The 18,234-nt window shown below is 34.9% G+C and overlaps 1 protein-coding gene across 21 annotated transcripts in view; it reads right to left on the bottom strand.

Moving 5' to 3' along the window:
- Positions 1-18,234, bottom strand: part of ERC1 (ELKS/RAB6-interacting/CAST family member 1) — a 550,222-nt gene that overhangs the window by 352,665 nt on the left and 179,323 nt on the right. For all 21 annotated transcript variants that reach the window (XR_014313630.1, XR_014313631.1, XR_014313632.1 and 18 more), the window contains one exon: positions 7,560-7,753. Coding sequence is in view for 15 of the 21 variants with exons in the window: in XM_082738040.1 (XP_082594166.1) it covers positions 7,560-7,753 (194 nt within the window). In the remaining 6 variants the exon portion in view is untranslated. The remainder of the gene's footprint in view (positions 1-7,559; positions 7,754-18,234) is intronic.

Here is an 18,234-nt window from a genome sequence, read left to right as displayed (position 1 = left end):
TTTGTCTTTTGAAGCACATAACTTTGAATCCACTCTTCTGGTAAACCTAGAACTTCTGACATTTTATGCACTCCTAACAAGATTTCTAGACATATCTTTCTTGGGGTAAGTGCTATCGTTTCAGTTCCTCATTAAATAAAGCTCAAGACAATGTTAGTATGCCATGCTCTTAATCTTTGTTTTAGTACAAGCATACTGACCTTGAGGTGAGACTGAAGAAAACAGCAAATCCAGGAAGGAAATGTGAAAGAGAAAGTTAGAAAGAATTAATAAGGACAATATTCAAGAAATAATGTTATTCATAGACACAGACAAAACATAAAAGCACAGGATTAGAGAAGGTAAGGGAGTAACAGATTCTGCACAGGCACTAAAAATTAGTAATTTCAGATTTTCAGCTCTCAGCATGTGTTTTTTCATATTAGATTACACCATTGTACCTTAATATAAGTTTCAAGGAAAACTTTTGTTTAAAATTTACCATTTGTTGAAGCAGGGGGAAGAAACAATTTATTAAACACAAAGGAAAAAGAAAGAAGGTCAACACTTCCCCCTTCTCATTTAAGTAGTTAACTGTGATTTCACAACTTCAATCATCTTAATTTTATACATTACCCACCTTATAACTGACTACTCCTTTACACACCCCCAACTCCATTTCTGGGATCCAACTTATCCACAACAAAAGCAGAAAAAGAAAAACATCAAGAGATTTAATCATTCTGGGGAACACAGAATTCTAAATGATGAGGAAGAACTTGAAATAATGATCCCAAATGTGAAAACAGTAACTTTTTCCTAATTAGAGCCTAATTTTTTTCTCATTCCAAATCTACCAAAATCTACCTGAAATGGTGCAATCTAAAAGCAATAATGAACAAGAATATACAGCTCTATAAACATGACCCCATTTCTAATGGTGCTCAGCACTTAGAGATGCAAAATTGCCATGCTCAATATTCCTACACAGCATGAAGCCCCGGTGGTTCATTATTGCTTTTTATAACAACAGGCAGTTTTTCCCTTTTAAAAATTAATCAATTTCACTGAAGTTAGTATTATCCTCCAAATACTTAGACTTCTAGTGGCTAGCACCATGCAGATCGTCTTTAGGATCTAAATTTTACTTTCAGAATCCAAAACAAAAGGTTTATTTCTTGAATGCAAGCACCATTTCAATTTGTACTTTAATGTTTTCTAAATTTTCAGTATTTAAAACCAGGGTTTTAAAAAGTCATTGTGAAAATAATGAAAGGTAAGGATGACAAAATTTATTATTCCAATTCTATAAGATAAAGAGAAATGAAAAACAGAAAATAAAAATTACTTCCTCACAATCACACAATGTGTAAGTGGCAGATGCAGGATAAAAATGTGGGTCTGCTGACATCTCCCTGGGCATATTTTATATGTTCTGTGATGCTTACAGATTCCTAAAGGGAATGTATAAAATGAATCCATGCATCTTTGGCATATTTAACACAGTAAAGAATGCAGACAATGTTCAAATCCAAAAATAGGCCAATCTCTAAATGACTGTTCTCAAGTATCTTTTCTATCTTTGTTGGTTATGACACAATAAATCAGAATAATTTTAGATCAACAATGACACTGAAATTTCCCATGGTTACAAGGCTTTAAATAAGACCTGGGTACATCCACCAGGAAAAAAATTAAGCTTACTCCTACCAACAGTGAGCAACTTTTTACCTATTTCATTGTTCATGAGTCATATTTCACTTTGGCATCAACCTATAACTCCTGGGAAATTGATATGGAAGAAAAAATATGCACATAGAATAATTCCATAGAATTCTAATGTTTGCCCCTTCATGTAAAAACTTTAGGTAACCACTAAACAAAAATTCCTATAAAGACTATACTAACAAATTACTAGGTGCTATGCCCACAAGAAATTTTGGAAAAATGATCTAACAGAATTGACTATGCAAAGCTGTGTGATTTATTCTTCTTTTAAATAAAATCAGTGAAATTCATTAAGGAAGAAGAAGAAAGAACAAGCAGTTTCCTCAGAAAGCAAGCTGAAGCAAGCAGGATCAGATAAAGAACCAGTCATCTTCAGTTATCATATTCTTAGTATATTTCTTTCCTTTTAAAAAAAAAAAAAAAAAAAAAAAAAACACAGTCCATTGTCCCTCAAGCAAGAACACACAACCCCTGCAGCAGCAGTCACTTCTCTTCTACTCAAACTACACGAAGACCACATTTTCTGACACTGAACTTCATGGGTCAAAGATACATAATCATGAATTTAAAAGAAAGGAAATTCTTCTCTAAGGATATATTTTCCTCATAATTGTATACAAGTTTATGCCAAAGCTATATACAGTTTAATTAAATTTTTAGACAGAAGATATCGGAAGACTTTAAGCTGAGTATCAATTTGGCATTTCTTTACGAAAAAAAATTTGTAAGTATGAAGACTAAATATATAGGTTTACATTTTTAGGTTATACTGTGTAGATGGAAAAATATACTGTGAAACCAATATGAAGCAATCACAAACATAAAGCTCATTTTCCCAATACAAAGGTCCAAAAAAATTTCAGGTCAACCTATATAAATAAATAAACAGGAAGTAGGTAAGATAATCAAGTATCTAATTATAATAGTAAATATATACATTTGGCTACACACACATTTAAAATGGGGTACATGAGAAAACATAGTTAATCTAGAAATACTTTCTTCCACTTCCACATTCTCTGAAGCAATTTTAATTCACTCTCTTTGCATGCATCTTCAAAATCAATTCACCAAGGACAGAAGATGTACCATTACTTTATGTATCACTAAGATGAAAAAAAAATACTAATTAAACTATGTGGTGCCATTATTTGCACACATATCTCAGATTCAGAGATGTTAAAATGTAAAAATAAAAGTTACAATTGGTATTTCATTGTGACAAAAGAGGTAGGAAGTTATCTACACCTCTATCTAACCTACAGATCGAAAAATAATCCCACAGGATTATTTAAATTATATAAAGATACTTTATAGATACGAATTTACTTATACTATTACAGAAAGAAAAGTATAGGCACAACTGTAAACACATTACAAACATATAGAAGAAATGAGTAAAAAATAATATTTGCAGTATCACTAATAAGTGTATAATAGACTAAAATCATCTATTTAATTGATGAAAGGTCTGAATACACAAGTGATAGATAAAAATGAAAGAAATGTGGGATGATTAGACAGTGAAACAAGAAAGGAGCTCTTTTTGTATCAAACTATATACTGATTAGGCCCTCAATAACGTAGAGTCACAGAGCAGAACATGACAGATACTGTAAAAACAGCACAAATAAAGAAAAGAGAAATTACTACCTCAGGGAAGTCAGTAAGTTCTTTAATCTTGAAGATCCTTATGTAAGAAATACTAGGAAATGTGCAAAATTTACTAAGAATTTTCTCTAGTTCAATTATGGTTTTTTGTTTTGCTTTTTGTTTTGTTTTGTTTTGTTATTTCATTTAAAAGGTTGCTGAACACCCTAGGGAATGAATTCTACATCCTGAATTATGGTGTGGCACTACACCATGGCTTTTACAAAAAGATAGACGACGTTGTTCACTGTAGTTATTGTGGTGATTATTTTGCAATCTACACAAATACTGAATCATTATGCTGTATACTAAAATTAATATAATGTCATATGCCAATTATAACTCAATAAAAACAATTTCTTTAATTAAAAAATGTTTTAAACCATTATTGCATTAGTCTGAAAAGATACTAAATCAGAATTCTATCAGCCTACATTCCTCTTCTCTCAATATTTTAAACATTATGCCAAAGATCAACCTCTCTAAAATAAATCTAAATAGAAACTCTACTATGATCATTTTAGAAGCAAAATTCTTAATTACATTCAGGGTTCCTGAGACTAATCTAAATTGATCTACTTATATAAGGACAGGTAAAGCTCCAGGGTTTGTTTATTTTTGTTTTTATTCTTCCTTAAATTGATTTATTAAGACTATCCAAAATCACCAGGTGATTACTTCTTAAAATGTCAACTTGGCTGGGCTAAAGTGCCCAGATACTTAACTGAACACTAATTTAGATGTTGCTATGAAGGTATTTTGCAGATACAATTAAATCCTCTAATCCCTTTAAGTAAAGGAGATTATCCCAGATAATCAGAGTGGGTATAACTGAATCCTTTGGAAGGCCTCTAAAAGCAAGGCTGAGGTTTCCCCAGGAGAGAAAAAAAAAAATTCTGCCTGTGGACTTGGCAGAATTTTTGCCCATGCCCATGGGATTTCTATCCTGCTGATGACCTTCTCTTTCCGTTAGCTAGTCCCTCAGATTTCAGACTTCCTTTGACAGTCTCTCACAATCACGCAAGACAACTCCTTGTAATAAATTTCCAGACATTATATATAATATGTGTATTTTCTACTACTTCTGCCTCTCTGGCTGCACTCCCAACTTAATCACACCACAGTATAAAATATGAATTTAGAAGTAATACTTCTTATATTTAGTTGGGAAAATGCTTTATATGTGCAGATATTTATATATATATGTACAGATATATATATAAATCCTTTTAAAAACTGCAGAGTTGGGGCACCTGCGAGGCTCAGTGAGTTAAGCCACTGCCTTTGGCTCAGGTCATGATCTCAGGGTCCTGGGATCAAGCCCTGCTGGATCAGGCTCTCTGCTTGGCGGGGAGCCTGCTTCCCCCACCCTCTCTCTCTGCCTGCCTCTCTGCCTACTTGTAATTTCTCTGTGTCAAATGAATAAATAAATAAATAATCTAAAAACTGCAGAGTGGTACAACACTGAGTCATCTTCTAACAGCAGCTACTCTTGTTCTACAAGGGCAATGTAAGGGACCAATCATTTTTTATCTAGATCACAAAGAATAGGGTCTGGGGATTCTTTGTGAGTTCTTTAATCTTGAAGATCCTTATGTAAGAAATACTAGGAAATGTGCAAAATTTACTAAGAATTTTCTCTAGTTCAATTATGGTTTTTTGCTTTGTTTTGTTTTTTGTTTTGTTTTGTTTTGTTATTTCATTTAAAAGGTTGCTGAACACCCTAGGGAATGAATTCTACATCCTGAATTATGGTGTGGCACTACCATCACACTAGTAAAGGGACATTACTTAAAGGGCATTCTAGCATTAGACGAAGCTGGAATCGTCTAATGACAATCATAATCAAGACGACAAAGACAACGACAATCATAATCGACAATACCAGAACCTTACCAGAGAGAACTCATACTTTTTCCACAAAACAAGTACCCAAGAATTACAGTTCAACTTGACACAAACTGGCTGTTCTTTAATTCTGATCAAGCAAAATTCCCAGCAAGCCTCAGCAGTAGCAGGAGCAGCAGGAGCAATTCAGTCTAGTACAGTACTGTAGCCTTACATAACACTCACTTTCCCAGGAAGTCCCAAACAAACCCCCCTGACGGTGCAGGGACAGAAACCTGGCGTGGAAGATACAAACTGCGGGAGAATGGCTTTCTGAGAAACAGCATGGCCGAGAGGGGAGACACACAGAGACCAAAACCCCAATGGATTAGGACCATGATAATACAAATTAAAAGAAAGGTGAAGAAATTCAAATGATAAATTATGGGGAGACAGACACCCACACATTAGGAAATAGTGGAATGGCAACACAAGAAGCAAATGGTTAGTAAGAAACATGGCAGCCACACACATGCACCTCAGTACTAAACAGGGGAACAAGAGGCATAATATAACCCTAACTGTCTCTATCATTCAGATCTTAAACTATATAGCTGAGCAACAAATTATGAACCCAGGAGCAAATCTGAGTTTTAAAAACTTTCCTTTTTTTGGTAGCCAAGAAACTTTGTGTCAAATCCTAAAACAAAATTACAATGCTGCCAGAAGCTAAAACTGTGCAGTGCTTTTCGACCTTTTAAGTTATATTCTGTGGAAAGAGTAGATCATTTACAACTTTCTCAAAATGTAAGAAATACAGTGGTTAATAAAAGCAATTTGTGTGCTTCGGGTATAAAATATATATTTAATCGTATTTCTTACTGTCTTTCAAGTCACACCCAACTCCAAAAATCAGTATTAGGTCCATAAATGAATCAAGAAGTTTTTCAAGCAAGCTGCCTGGAATAACAAACAGTAATTTCAATGTAGATTTCTAATACAAGAAAACAAACCAAAAAATGAAATGTGATCAAAGAATTTCTCTTCTGAAATATTAAAATATTTGGTGGGAAGTCACTAATCCATCAAAACTATTACATTTTAAAACCTGTGCAGCACAGCTGATTTCAGGCCAACACAAAAACAGAGAGGCATGTGTTCTTGTGAGTATGTAGTGTGTGTGTGCTGGGGGACAAACTGCAATACAAACATGAAAAAGGGCATACAAAAATTCAATAATCTCATTTTAAGATGGGTAATTTTTAATTCTGATCTAAAGATTCTATCCATTCGTCTTATCCAGAACCAGAAAATATGAATAGAGTTAATATCAAAAGTAAGAGGAATCTCATGAGTATGCAATCAGTATAGTGAAGAAAAATTATGAGGGTTAGACTTTATTGTTTTAGTTTCTTGGGAACAGTATAAGAGAAAAATCAATCCCACAGGGGATTATCAAATCTCCCAGTCACCCAAAAATTTTAGACTTAATAAACAACTTATGAAAGTCGTTTCATATTTCCCAATCTTCAAGAACATGAAAATAAAATATTCCTAAGATTCAGCTCCATAGGTTAATGACTTCATTCTGTCACTGTTGTCTCTAGAAGAATAGAGGTGATTAATGAAATTCTACTAGAAGAACTACTTCTATGTACTTATAAATTTATGTTAAATACATGCTGTAAAAGAAGAGATCAAAAGGCATTTACTTAATCTTTAGTATAAAACACCCTAATTATGAAAGAAAGAAAGATTGATTCCAAGAGAGCTGTAGGGCTAGATCTGTAAACACAGCTCATTTTGAAGAATTCAAAGTCAAGACCCATAAAAATCATATCCAAGTCACTGAAATTATCCTCAAAATGGCGCTTCTTCTAAATTTGACCTAGGGACTGATGTAATAGCTGGCTTCTCCACAATACAAACTGTGTAAAGTCTAAAAATTCACAGCCAAAAGGGAGCATCGGGCTCAATAAAAAAAGTCTAAGCCAATGAAAAAGTATTACCTCCCTGAACTTGAGGTTCATTTACTCTGTGGATAATAAAGTAATTAAAAAGCAAGTAGCTACTTGCACTCTCATGATTAGCTAATAGAAAAGTTTAACTTCTCCACTGATGAATACTTTCTTACTTTCCAATCAATGATGCTGATGTCCACAACTTCTTAATATATCCCCATTTGTTGTTGCCTTTCAGATGTTGCAGCAATGAATTTACAATGACTCAGAATAAAAAGTTAGTAAAATAATACAAGAACCTAAAGTCCAAGAGGCAGATATACCGAACAAGTATGTCCCCAGAAGTATAGTTTTAAAACCATACTTGAACCTATCTAACATAGTAAATACACCATTCAGTTTGCCTATCCTTACCTTTCCAACTCTGCGATCTTCTTATCTTTGTCATTCTTCTCATTTTCCACTTCCTTCAAGATTTCCAAGAGGCGGTCAACTTCTGCCTGGGCCTTGCTAGATTCATCTTTATACCTGGCAATCTCTCTCTCCAACTGCTGTATTCGGTCACTCATCTCTGGACTGGCTCTGGCTTCCAGTGTTGCCTCATGTGCCTTCAAAGAAAAGTGTTCAGTATCAGACATATATAGTGGCAGCAGGCAAACCATGTCCCAAAGGACCATCTATATTTCAATTTAAATAGAGAATTATCAAATATCTAATAGCTCGTCTTTAATTTATGAAGTTTTTCTCTGCTTAAATATTACATAGACAAAATATTAGTAATAACTTGAGAAATAATTATCATGGATTTCAAATGGATTTGTGTTTAGATGTACTACTGTACATATCTGAATATCAGGCCAAACATCATCATATGACAACACACGGGTTTTTTTAAGTCTAAGTGAGATATTCAGACAAGCCATTAGACTACTATTCATCTGTTATTGATCTCTCCAAGATAATCTTTCCAATCTCCCTCAAAAAGGCATTGCCAGAGATTCACTGCCAAAGTCAATGCTGAGCTCTAATTCCCACTTGACCCTTACTTCCCCCTTCCCTTTTCCTATATACTGCTTTACCAAGCATGTATGAATCATGCTTATGTATTAATGAAATATTCATATTCATACATGTATGACTACCCTGCTCTGCAGGAAGCCAGCTTCTCCTTTTCCCACTCCCCGTTTGTGTTCCCTCTCTTGCTGTCTCTCTATCAAATAAATAAATAAAATCTTTAAAAAATATATTAAAGGGGTACATATATATTGCTAGGAAATACTTCAGAAAGCACTGATGCAAAATACCTTAAGTAAAAGAGAAATGTTACCATAAATTGGGCTAAATGATTTGTCAAAGCAAAAGCTGTACTTCTAAGACCAAAACCTTTACCAACATCTTTTGTTTCAGGTTTAATTGGTTAGGAAAATCCAGTTACTAACAGTGGCCTTTAAAAATGATTCCACTGGCAGACATGTATTTTAATGTGTCAGCAAAATTCTAACCTAAACTGGTATGGTTAAAAGCCACAACAGAGTAAATCTAGAGGAAAGAGAGGCAGCCCTAATGAATGAATGAACTCATTTAAGAATAAAACAAGGCAAAAGCAGCAGAAATGAAACACTTCCAAGCCTGGGAGGAAATTATGATCTCATAGAAACTTTCCCACTTTGTATTCATCCCAATATTCTTTGGAAAGGAGTCATTTTTTGAGAAATCTAGAGTTCCTAATTGAGGAAGGGAGAGAAAAGATCAAAGTGCCTTCATTTTCTACAGAGTAGTAAAAAACCACTCATACAAAATACAGAAAAAACACCAACCAGGACTTTATGGCACTACTCTGTCACATCACTTACTGGTCTAAATGGGTGGCTTAATACTATTTCAGGATCCTAAAGGGGGGGAAAGTGTCAGTAAGAAAAGAAGAAAAAACATAGAAGGAAAAGGTATGGTATAAGAAAAGAACAAAAAAGAGAAAGAAAAGTAAAAAAATAAAAATATGTAATTTTTAAAAACTTGCAACAAAAAAATCCTCCAGAAAGAGCTATTTTCCCCCTCGAGGAAAAAAAAAAAGAATTCAGCACTTTTTACAGTTCTAGTAACTCAGAAGTTCAACTTCAAGGCTTTCCTTAATAATTCTGAGGTTATTATCTCATGCTGAAGGCATAAAATATGGAAATACACATAGAGGATATAAATTCCTAAGCTAGAAGTATTTCTACTCCATTTCTATTCTGTTCTATTTTTGTGCTAGTACTGTACTGTTTTGATCACTATAGCTTTGTAATAAAACTTGAAGTCCAGAATTGTGATGCCTCCAGCTTTGCTTGTGTTTCAAGATTGCTTTGGCTATTTGCGATCTTCCATGATTCTATACAAATTTTAGAACTGTTGGTTCTAGTTCTGTGAAAAATGCTGGTGGCATTTTTTTTTTTTAGTATTTTATTTCTTTATTTGAGAGAGAAAGACCACAAAGGTGGGGAGGGGTGAAGGGAGAGGAAGAGTCAGACCCTCTCCCTGCTGAGCGGAGAGCCCCCTGTAGGGCTCAATACCATGACCCTGGGATCATGACTTGAGCTGAAAGCAGATGCTTAACCACCTGAGCCACCCAGGTGACCCTACTGGTGGTATTTTCATAGGCACTGCATTAAATGTACAGATTGCTTTGGGTAGTACAGATGTTCTAACAATAGTTGCTCTTCCAATCCATAAGTATGGGATGTCTTCCCATTTCTTTGTGTCAGGGGTTCATTCTTAAGGATCTTAACTGTTGTTGGTACAACTATAAATAGGACTGATTCCTTAATTTCTCTTTCCGTTGCTTCATTATTGGTGTATAGAAATACAACAGATTTCTCATAGTTTATTTTGTATCCTTGAGACTTTACTGAATTCATTATCAGTCCTAGCAGTTTTTTTGTGGAGTCTCAGGTTTTCTAAACAAACTATCACATAATCTGCAGATAGTGAAAGTCTGACTCCTTTCTTACCAATTTGGATGCCTTTTTTCTTTTTGTTGTCTGATTGCTACAGCTACTACTTCCAGTGCTAAGTTAAATAACTGCAGTGAGTGTAGACATCTATGTCTTATTCCTGACTGTACGAAGAGGAAAAGCTGTTTTTCCTCACTGAGGATAATATAAGCTGTAGGATTTTTGTGTAAGCCTTTATTACACTGAGGTATACTCCCTCTAGATCTACTTTGTTAAGGCTTTTTACTCATGAATGGATGTTATACTTTGTCAAATGCTTTTTCTCCATCTACTCAAATGATCATATGGCTCTTTTCGTTAATGTTGTGTATCACTTTGATTGATTTGCGAATGCTGAACCACCCCTGCAAACCAGGAATAAATGCTACTTGAATGGGTGAAGGATTTTTTTTAATGCACTGTTGTGTGGTTTGCTAGTGTTTTTTTTTTTTTTTTTAAGAATTTTTGCATCCATGTTCATCAGGGATACTGGCCTGTAGTTCTCTTTCTTCATGGAGTCTTTATCTGGTTTTGGTATCAGGGTAATGCTGGCCTCATAGAATGAATTTGGAAGTTTTCCTTCCTTCTCTATTTTTTGGAATAGTTTGACCAAAAAAAAAAAAAAAAGAGAGAGAGAGAGAGAGAGAGAAAGAGAAATAAGTATGGTGGGGATGTATAGAAAAGAGAATTCTTATAACACTGTTGGTAGAAATGGAAAACAGTATGAAGCTTCCTCAAAAAGTTAAAAACAGAACTACCATATGATCCAGGAATTCTGCTTCAGAGTACACACCCAAAGGAAACAAAATCACTATTGAAAAGAATATCCATACTCCCATATTCATTGCAGCATTATTTATGGAGGCTAAGACAGGAGTTACCTAAACGTCCACTAATGGATGAATGGGTAAAAAAGTCACGGTACATATACAGAATGGAATACTATTAACCCATTAAAAAAAGAAGGAATTCCTTCCATTTCTAACAACATGGATGAAGCTTCAGGGCATCAGGCAAAATGCAGTATGTCAGAGAAAGAGAAATATTATATGCTCTCACTTATACATGGAATCTAAACAATTGAACTCAGACAAATAGAGAACAGATGGTTGGTTACCCGGGCAGGGAGAGAAGTATGTGAAATGGATCAAAGTGGTCAAAGAGTATAAACTTCCAATTATAAAACAGTAAGTTCTCAGAATGTACTACACAGCATGGTGACTATGGTTAACAATACTGTTCAATTTGCAAACTGCTGAGAGAAAATCTTTAAAGTTCCCACAAACAAAAAATAAAATAGTTTCTATATATATAAAAAAAAAAAACAAATAAATAAACCTACAAATAAGCTATAAAACGAAACAAAACAAATGCTAATATAGAAAACAAAGACAACACAATCCTAGGCCTAATAAGCTCCTAAAGAATTAAAATTGTAGGGACGCCTGAGTGGCTTGGTTGGTTAAGTGTCTACCTTCAGCTCAGATCATGATCCCAGGGTCCTGGGATCGAGTTCTGCATCAGGCTCCTTGCTCAACAGGGAGCCTGCTTCTCCCTCTGCCTGCCTCTCCCCCTGCTTGTACACTCTCTCTTTGAGAAATAAATAAATAAAACCTTAAGGAAAAAAATTAAAGTTGTAGCAAAAAAAAAAACCCAAAACCATTTGATGATATTTGGCTCTATTTTTTTATATATAATTGACATATAACATTATATTATTTATAGGTGTATACTATAATGATGATTTGACAAATCTGTGGTGTACTGTGAAATGATCACCACAATGTAATTAACATCTACAAAGTTAGAAGTAATCTTCCTGTGATAAGAACTTTTAAGATCTACTCTCTTAGCAACTTTCAAATATACAGTAAAGTATTACTAACTATAATCACCATGCTGTACATTATATCCCAGGGCTTACTTATTTTATAACTGGAACTTTTTACCTTCTGACCTGCTTCAACCATTTTGCCCACACACCACCACTCCCCCCACCTTCCTGGCAACCACCAATCTATTCTATGTATTCAGGTTATTTTTGATTTTACATTCCACATATAAGTGAGATCATATGGTATTTGTCTTTCTCTATGTCACTGCCCTGCTTTTAAAATGTAATAGTGTTAGGGAAAAATTTACCTACTAGAATGAGCTAAAATCTGAAGCACAATATTTAACAATTATTCTGAGTATTATTACATCTTACTGCTTTATCCTTATCTCAATCTTACATTAGGAAATATACTCTCATTTATTCTAAGACATATTTTAAAGTCAAAGATTTTTCTCTTCTTTCTTAAAAGGCAATTTCCAATATAAATTAATGAGTTTAGGGGCGCCTGGGTGGCTCAGTGGGTTAAAGCCTCTGCCTTCGGCTCAGGTCATGATCCCAGGGTCCTGGGATCGAGCCCCACATCGGGCTCTCTGCTGAGCGGAGAGCCTGCTTCCTCCTCTCTCTCTCTCTCTGCCTGCCTCTCTGCCTACTTGTGATCTCTGTCTGTCAAATAAATAAATAAAATCTTTAAAAAAATTAATTAATTAATTAATTAATTAATGAGTTTAGAAACACTCTGATAATACAAAATACTCAAGTTCATCTGACATCTAGTAGAACTAAAAAAGCTATGTGAGACGTGTACTGAGGGTGCCTGGGTGGCTCAGTCACTTGCGCCTCCAACTCTTGATTTCAGCTCAGGTTGTGATCTCAGGGTCCTGGGTCAAGCCCTGCATCAGGCTCCCTGCTCAGCGGGGAGTCTGTTTATTGCCCTCTTCCTCCACCCCTCTCCGGAGTCATACAGATATGCACCCTGCCAATAAATAAATAAGTAAATAAATAGCCATGTATGTTGTTAATTCGAGCTCTGTGATATAATCTCAAATTCCCTGGGATAGGTAACCTATTGATTTCACAAATATTTATGTGTTAATTAATAAAACTAAAGTTGATCCCCAGATATAGGCAATAATTATATTTTTATTTTAGGTTTTAGATGTTATTCTAAATAGCAAAATTCACATATACACCTTCACAAAACAAGAATGTATAGGCATGCTCCATATAAAAAACTGCTGTAACCTCAGCTCCCACATGTAAAAAGTCTGTAAGTCATCACTACCATTTTTAAAACAAGAAAAAGTTAAAAAACTGAAAATCAATTACTTTTCTGGGACCTATCAGAGAACTAAGGTCAAAGGGCAAACTACACCTTTGAAATCAAGAGTCATAGTTGAAATCTACCCAACTAGAGCAAAGCTGTTGGTAGAAACACTTCAAAGGTGACTTTGAGGAATTACTAGAGGCTGAGTGTGGATGAGCAGGACAGTGAGCATGACAGTCCTAGAAGCTGCAATTTTAGGGCAAACTCACCTTATTTTGATGGACTTTAACATCCAGAAACCCCACCAGGTTCTCAAAGTGAAGAACTGACAAAAATCCCTTTGGGTTCTGGTAAGGCTGTGGGCAGCAGTAATTGTGAAATATGCCCAAACTATACTCTACCCAAACACAGAGCCTCCAGGAGCAAAGATTTTAACAGAGTCTAATCCCACCTAGCAGACAGGCATTTCTCTCATTCTACCCCCTCTAGCTAAGGGGGATAACCTTTGTGAAGGTCACAGCCAGGGACAAAGGCTCATAAAAGACCAAAGACTTAATCACGAGACTATAGAAAGTTTATCTTTCCCCACATCTTACCACCACACCAATAGGGCTCCAATATAATAACAAAGGATAACAGCTGAAAGAGCTACAAGATGCAAACTCTTTCTGAAGAGAGAAACCCAAAGTAAAAGAGATGAGAATACTAGAGGAATTTGAAGCCTCTGGCACCTATAGCTACAGCAAACATTAAATACAGCTCAACTCCTAGCCAGATTAAAACCTTACACATAGGCCTATTTACCCACTATCTAATACAACATACCTGCCTTTCAACAAAAAAATTATAAGGTGTGCTAAAAGAAAAGACACAGTCTGAAAAGACAGAGCAAACATAAGAACCTGACTCAGATATTTGACACTGATGTTGGAATTAATCAGACATGAAATTTAAAATAACTGATTAACAGTTAAGGTCTCTAATGGGGAAAGTAGGCAATATCAAAAATAGATCGGTAATACAATCAGAGAGGTGGACACTCTAAGAAAGAATCAAAAGGAAATTCTAGGTATAAAAAACACAAGAAAAATTAATGCCTTTCATGGACCCTTTTAGTAGACTGGATATGGTTGAAGAAAGAATCAGTAAGCTTAAAGACAAGTCAACAGAAACTTCCCAAAATGGAGGCGCCTGAGTGGTCAGTTGAGTGTCTGGCCGCAGCTCAGGTCATGATCTCAGGGTTCTGGGACTGAGCCCCACATTAGGCTCCCTGCTCAGCAGGGAGTTCGCTCACCCCTCTCCCCCTGCCCCATCCCCTTCTGCGTGTGCTATCAAATAAATAAAATCTTAATGAAGAAAGGAAGGAAGGAAGACAGACAGACATAGGGAGGGAGGCAGGGACTTCCCAAAATAAAATGGAAAGAGAAAAAAATAATAAAAAGAACAGTACAGAACATTCAGGAACTATGGAGCAATTTCAGAATGTGTAACATACACATAACTGGAATATGAAAAGGAAAAGAAAGAAGAAGAAATACTGTAAGTAATAATGGCTGAGAATTTTCCAAAATTATGGATACACACCAAATCAGGAAGTTCAGAACACCAGGCAATATAAATTCTATACATCTATACAAAGACACACCATATTAAAAATGCAGAAAGTGAAAGGCAAAAAAGCTTAAAAGAAGTCAGAGGGGGAAAAAACATTTTATCTATAGAACAACAATGTTAAGAACTACAGTAGATTTCTCATCAGAAATCACTTAAGAAGAAAGCAGAGTGAAACCTTTAAAGTGTCCAATCTAGAAACCCACGTCCAGTGTTGTCATCTTTCAAAAGTGAACAAGAAATAGAGATTTTCTTAAACAAATAAAAACTAAGAAATTCATAGCCAGGAGACCTACCCTGCAAAAATATATTAAAAGAAATTCTTCAGAGGGCACCTGGGTGGTTCAATTAAGCCTCTGACTCTTGATTTCGGCTCAGGTCACGATCTCAGGGTTGTGAGATGGAGCCGTGCGCTGGGAGTGCAGCCTACTTGAGTCTTACTCTCCTTCTGTCCCTCCCCCACAACTCATGCACTCTGGCACGCGCTCTCTCTCTCAAAAAAAAAAAAAGTTTTCAGGCAGAAATAAATTATATAGGTCAGAAACTCACATATATATATAAAAGGGAACTGGAGAAGGAAAAGCTAAGACTACATCTTATATAGAAAGCTATATAAATATATATTTATATACAGAAAGCTAAAACTAAATCTTTTTATTATTCTTATTCTTCACCTAAAAGGTAATACTTTCAAGTAATAACAGTAATGTACTGGGTGATTATTGTACATGGATAAATGAAATGAATGATAACAGTGTTATCAGGGAAGGAAGGAAGGAGCTGGGAGTATTCTGTTATATGTACCTGCATGACATATAAAGTGGGATAACATTTTTTGAAAATGAATTTAGATTAAAAATGTTTTACTGCATTTTTTTTTGATACGACACCAAAAGCACAGACAACAAAAGCAAAAACAGGTAAACTACATCCAACTAAAAAGCTTCTATACAGCAAAGAAAACTATCGACAAAATAAAAAGGCAGCCTACGGAATGGGAGAAAATATTTGTAAACCTTATAGCTGACAGGGGGTTAGTATTCAAAATATATAAGGAACTCATACAACTTAATAGCACAGACACAAGTAATACAACTAATCCCATTAAAACGGGTGAAGGACCTGAACAGATAGATACTCTTCCAAAGAAGACAGACCAATAGCCAAGAGGTACATGAAAAGTAGTAGCTCAATGTCACTAACCACCAAGGAAATGCAAATCAAAACTACAATGAGATAACAACTAACATCTGTTAGAATGTCTATCATCAAAAAGACTAGACAGGCTCCTGGGTGGCTCAGTGGGTTAAGCCTCCACCTTCGGCTCAGGTCACAATCTCAGGGTCCTGGGATTGAGCCCCACATGGGGCTCTCCGCTCCGCAGGGAGCCTGCTTCCCCCACCCCTGCCCCGCCTGCCTCTCTGCCTACTTGTGATTTCTCGCTGTCCAATAAATAAATAAAATCTTTAAAAAAAAAGTCTAGAAATAAGAGTTGGGAAGAGTCTGAAGAAAAAGGAACTCTTGTACCCTGTTGGTGTGAATGCAAATTCATACAGCCATTATAAAAACAGTATGATGACACCTTCGCAGAAATTTTTGAATGGAGCTACTGTGTGATCCAGCAACTAAAAGAAATGAAATCACTATCTCAAAGAGATACCTGCACTCTCATGCTCATTGCAGCATTTACTCACAAGAGCCAAATACTGAAAGAATCTAAGTGTCCATCAATAGATGAATGGATAAAGGAAATACAATTTGTGTGTGTGTATACTGAAATATTATTTAATCATAAAAATAAAGGAAATCTTGCCATTTGTGACAACATGAATAAATATGGGGGACATTATGCTAAGTGAAATTGAGCTAGACACAGAAAGACAAATACTGCATGATCTCACTTATATGTAGAATCTAAAAAAGTGGAATTTATAGAAGCAAAATAGAATGGTGGTTGTCAGGAGCTGGAGGGTGGAAAAGTGAAGACATGCTAATCAAAGGAAGGGTACAAATTTTCAGTTGTAAGATCAATAAGCTCCAGGAATTTAACATTTAGGATGCCAGGAATTTAACATTTAGGATGGTGACCATACTTACTAATACTATATTATATACCTGAAATTTGCTAAGAGTATTAAAAAATTCTCTCAACACAAAAAAATAAAACAGTAATATGTGAAGTAATGAATGTGTTAACTAGTTTGACTGTGGTCATTACTTCACAATGTATACACAAATCATCATGTTGTACCCCTTAAATATATACAATTTTTAGTTGCTAATTATATCTCAATAAAGTTGGAGGATAAGTCAAAATGTATAGGGCAAACTCTAGGGTAATCACTTGAGAAGATTTAAGAAATATAACTGATATGTTAAAAGGAACAAGAAAATGGAATTATAAAAAATGCCCAATTAAAAGAGGGGAGAAAAAGCACAAAACAAATGAAACATACAGAAAACTAAAGTAATAACCTCCCTATTGGAGTTGGGCATTGTGGAAGAAGTATAATAGGAAAATATCAGTAATGAATTAAAATGAAAGAAACAATAATCCAGAATGAAACAAGGGAAAACATGAAAAGAAAATTGGCCAATAGTAAAATAAATAAATTCAAGTAGGGGAAAGCCATCAACCTCCTCTACCCAAAGATAACTTTAGTTTTTTTCATAAGCTTAAATTTAAAGTCCAAGATATAAGAGACTGTGGTAACAAAGAAGTTAAAAATAAACAAACAGAAGAAAATGTGGGATTGTCACGAACAAGGGAGTTTAGAATATTAATGAATAATATCACTCTTGTTAGTTACTCTTCTGTTACATAAAATACATATAAGCAGCTTCATCTTCGATATTCAGGTATAAAATAAAAAATTACCTCCACCTTTTCAGTGAGGAAAAATAGCCAGCCATCAAATCTGAATTGGTCATAATCAAAATCTGCAATCTCACAAATAGAATTCTCCTACTTATTCACGAGTAACTTTAAGATATTAGATTTTCTTTCTTTCTTTTTCTTCACCTAAAAGTAACACTTTAAAGTAATAGCAGTTTAATATACTGGGTGATTATTGTTTTTAAACATGATTTTACTTTTGACATATCCTACGTGTAAGGGTATCATGTTGAATACACCCAATATATGGAAGGAGAACAAGACTTAAAGTGTCGAGACTAGGCTGCACCCTTTCTCATTAGTCATCAATACTGAGTTGGCCTCAATAGTTGAGACTAATTGAACTGGCCTCAGTTAATGTAACTGCTCAAACTGTAACTATAAACTGATCACAGAGTTGGTAGCTCAGAGATTAAAAATATGAAAGTGTTTTGAAAACTATAAATTGCCATATAAATCTTAGAGGGAAATAAATCAAAGAAATGGAAAACAAATATATGTCCCACATCCTA

The sequence above is a fragment of the Mustela nivalis genome (assembly GCF_964662115.1).
Source record: "Mustela nivalis genome assembly, chromosome: 7".
Classification (NCBI taxonomy): Eukaryota; Metazoa; Chordata; class Mammalia; order Carnivora; family Mustelidae; genus Mustela; species Mustela nivalis.
This window is presented reverse-complemented; position numbering and strand designations above follow the sequence as displayed.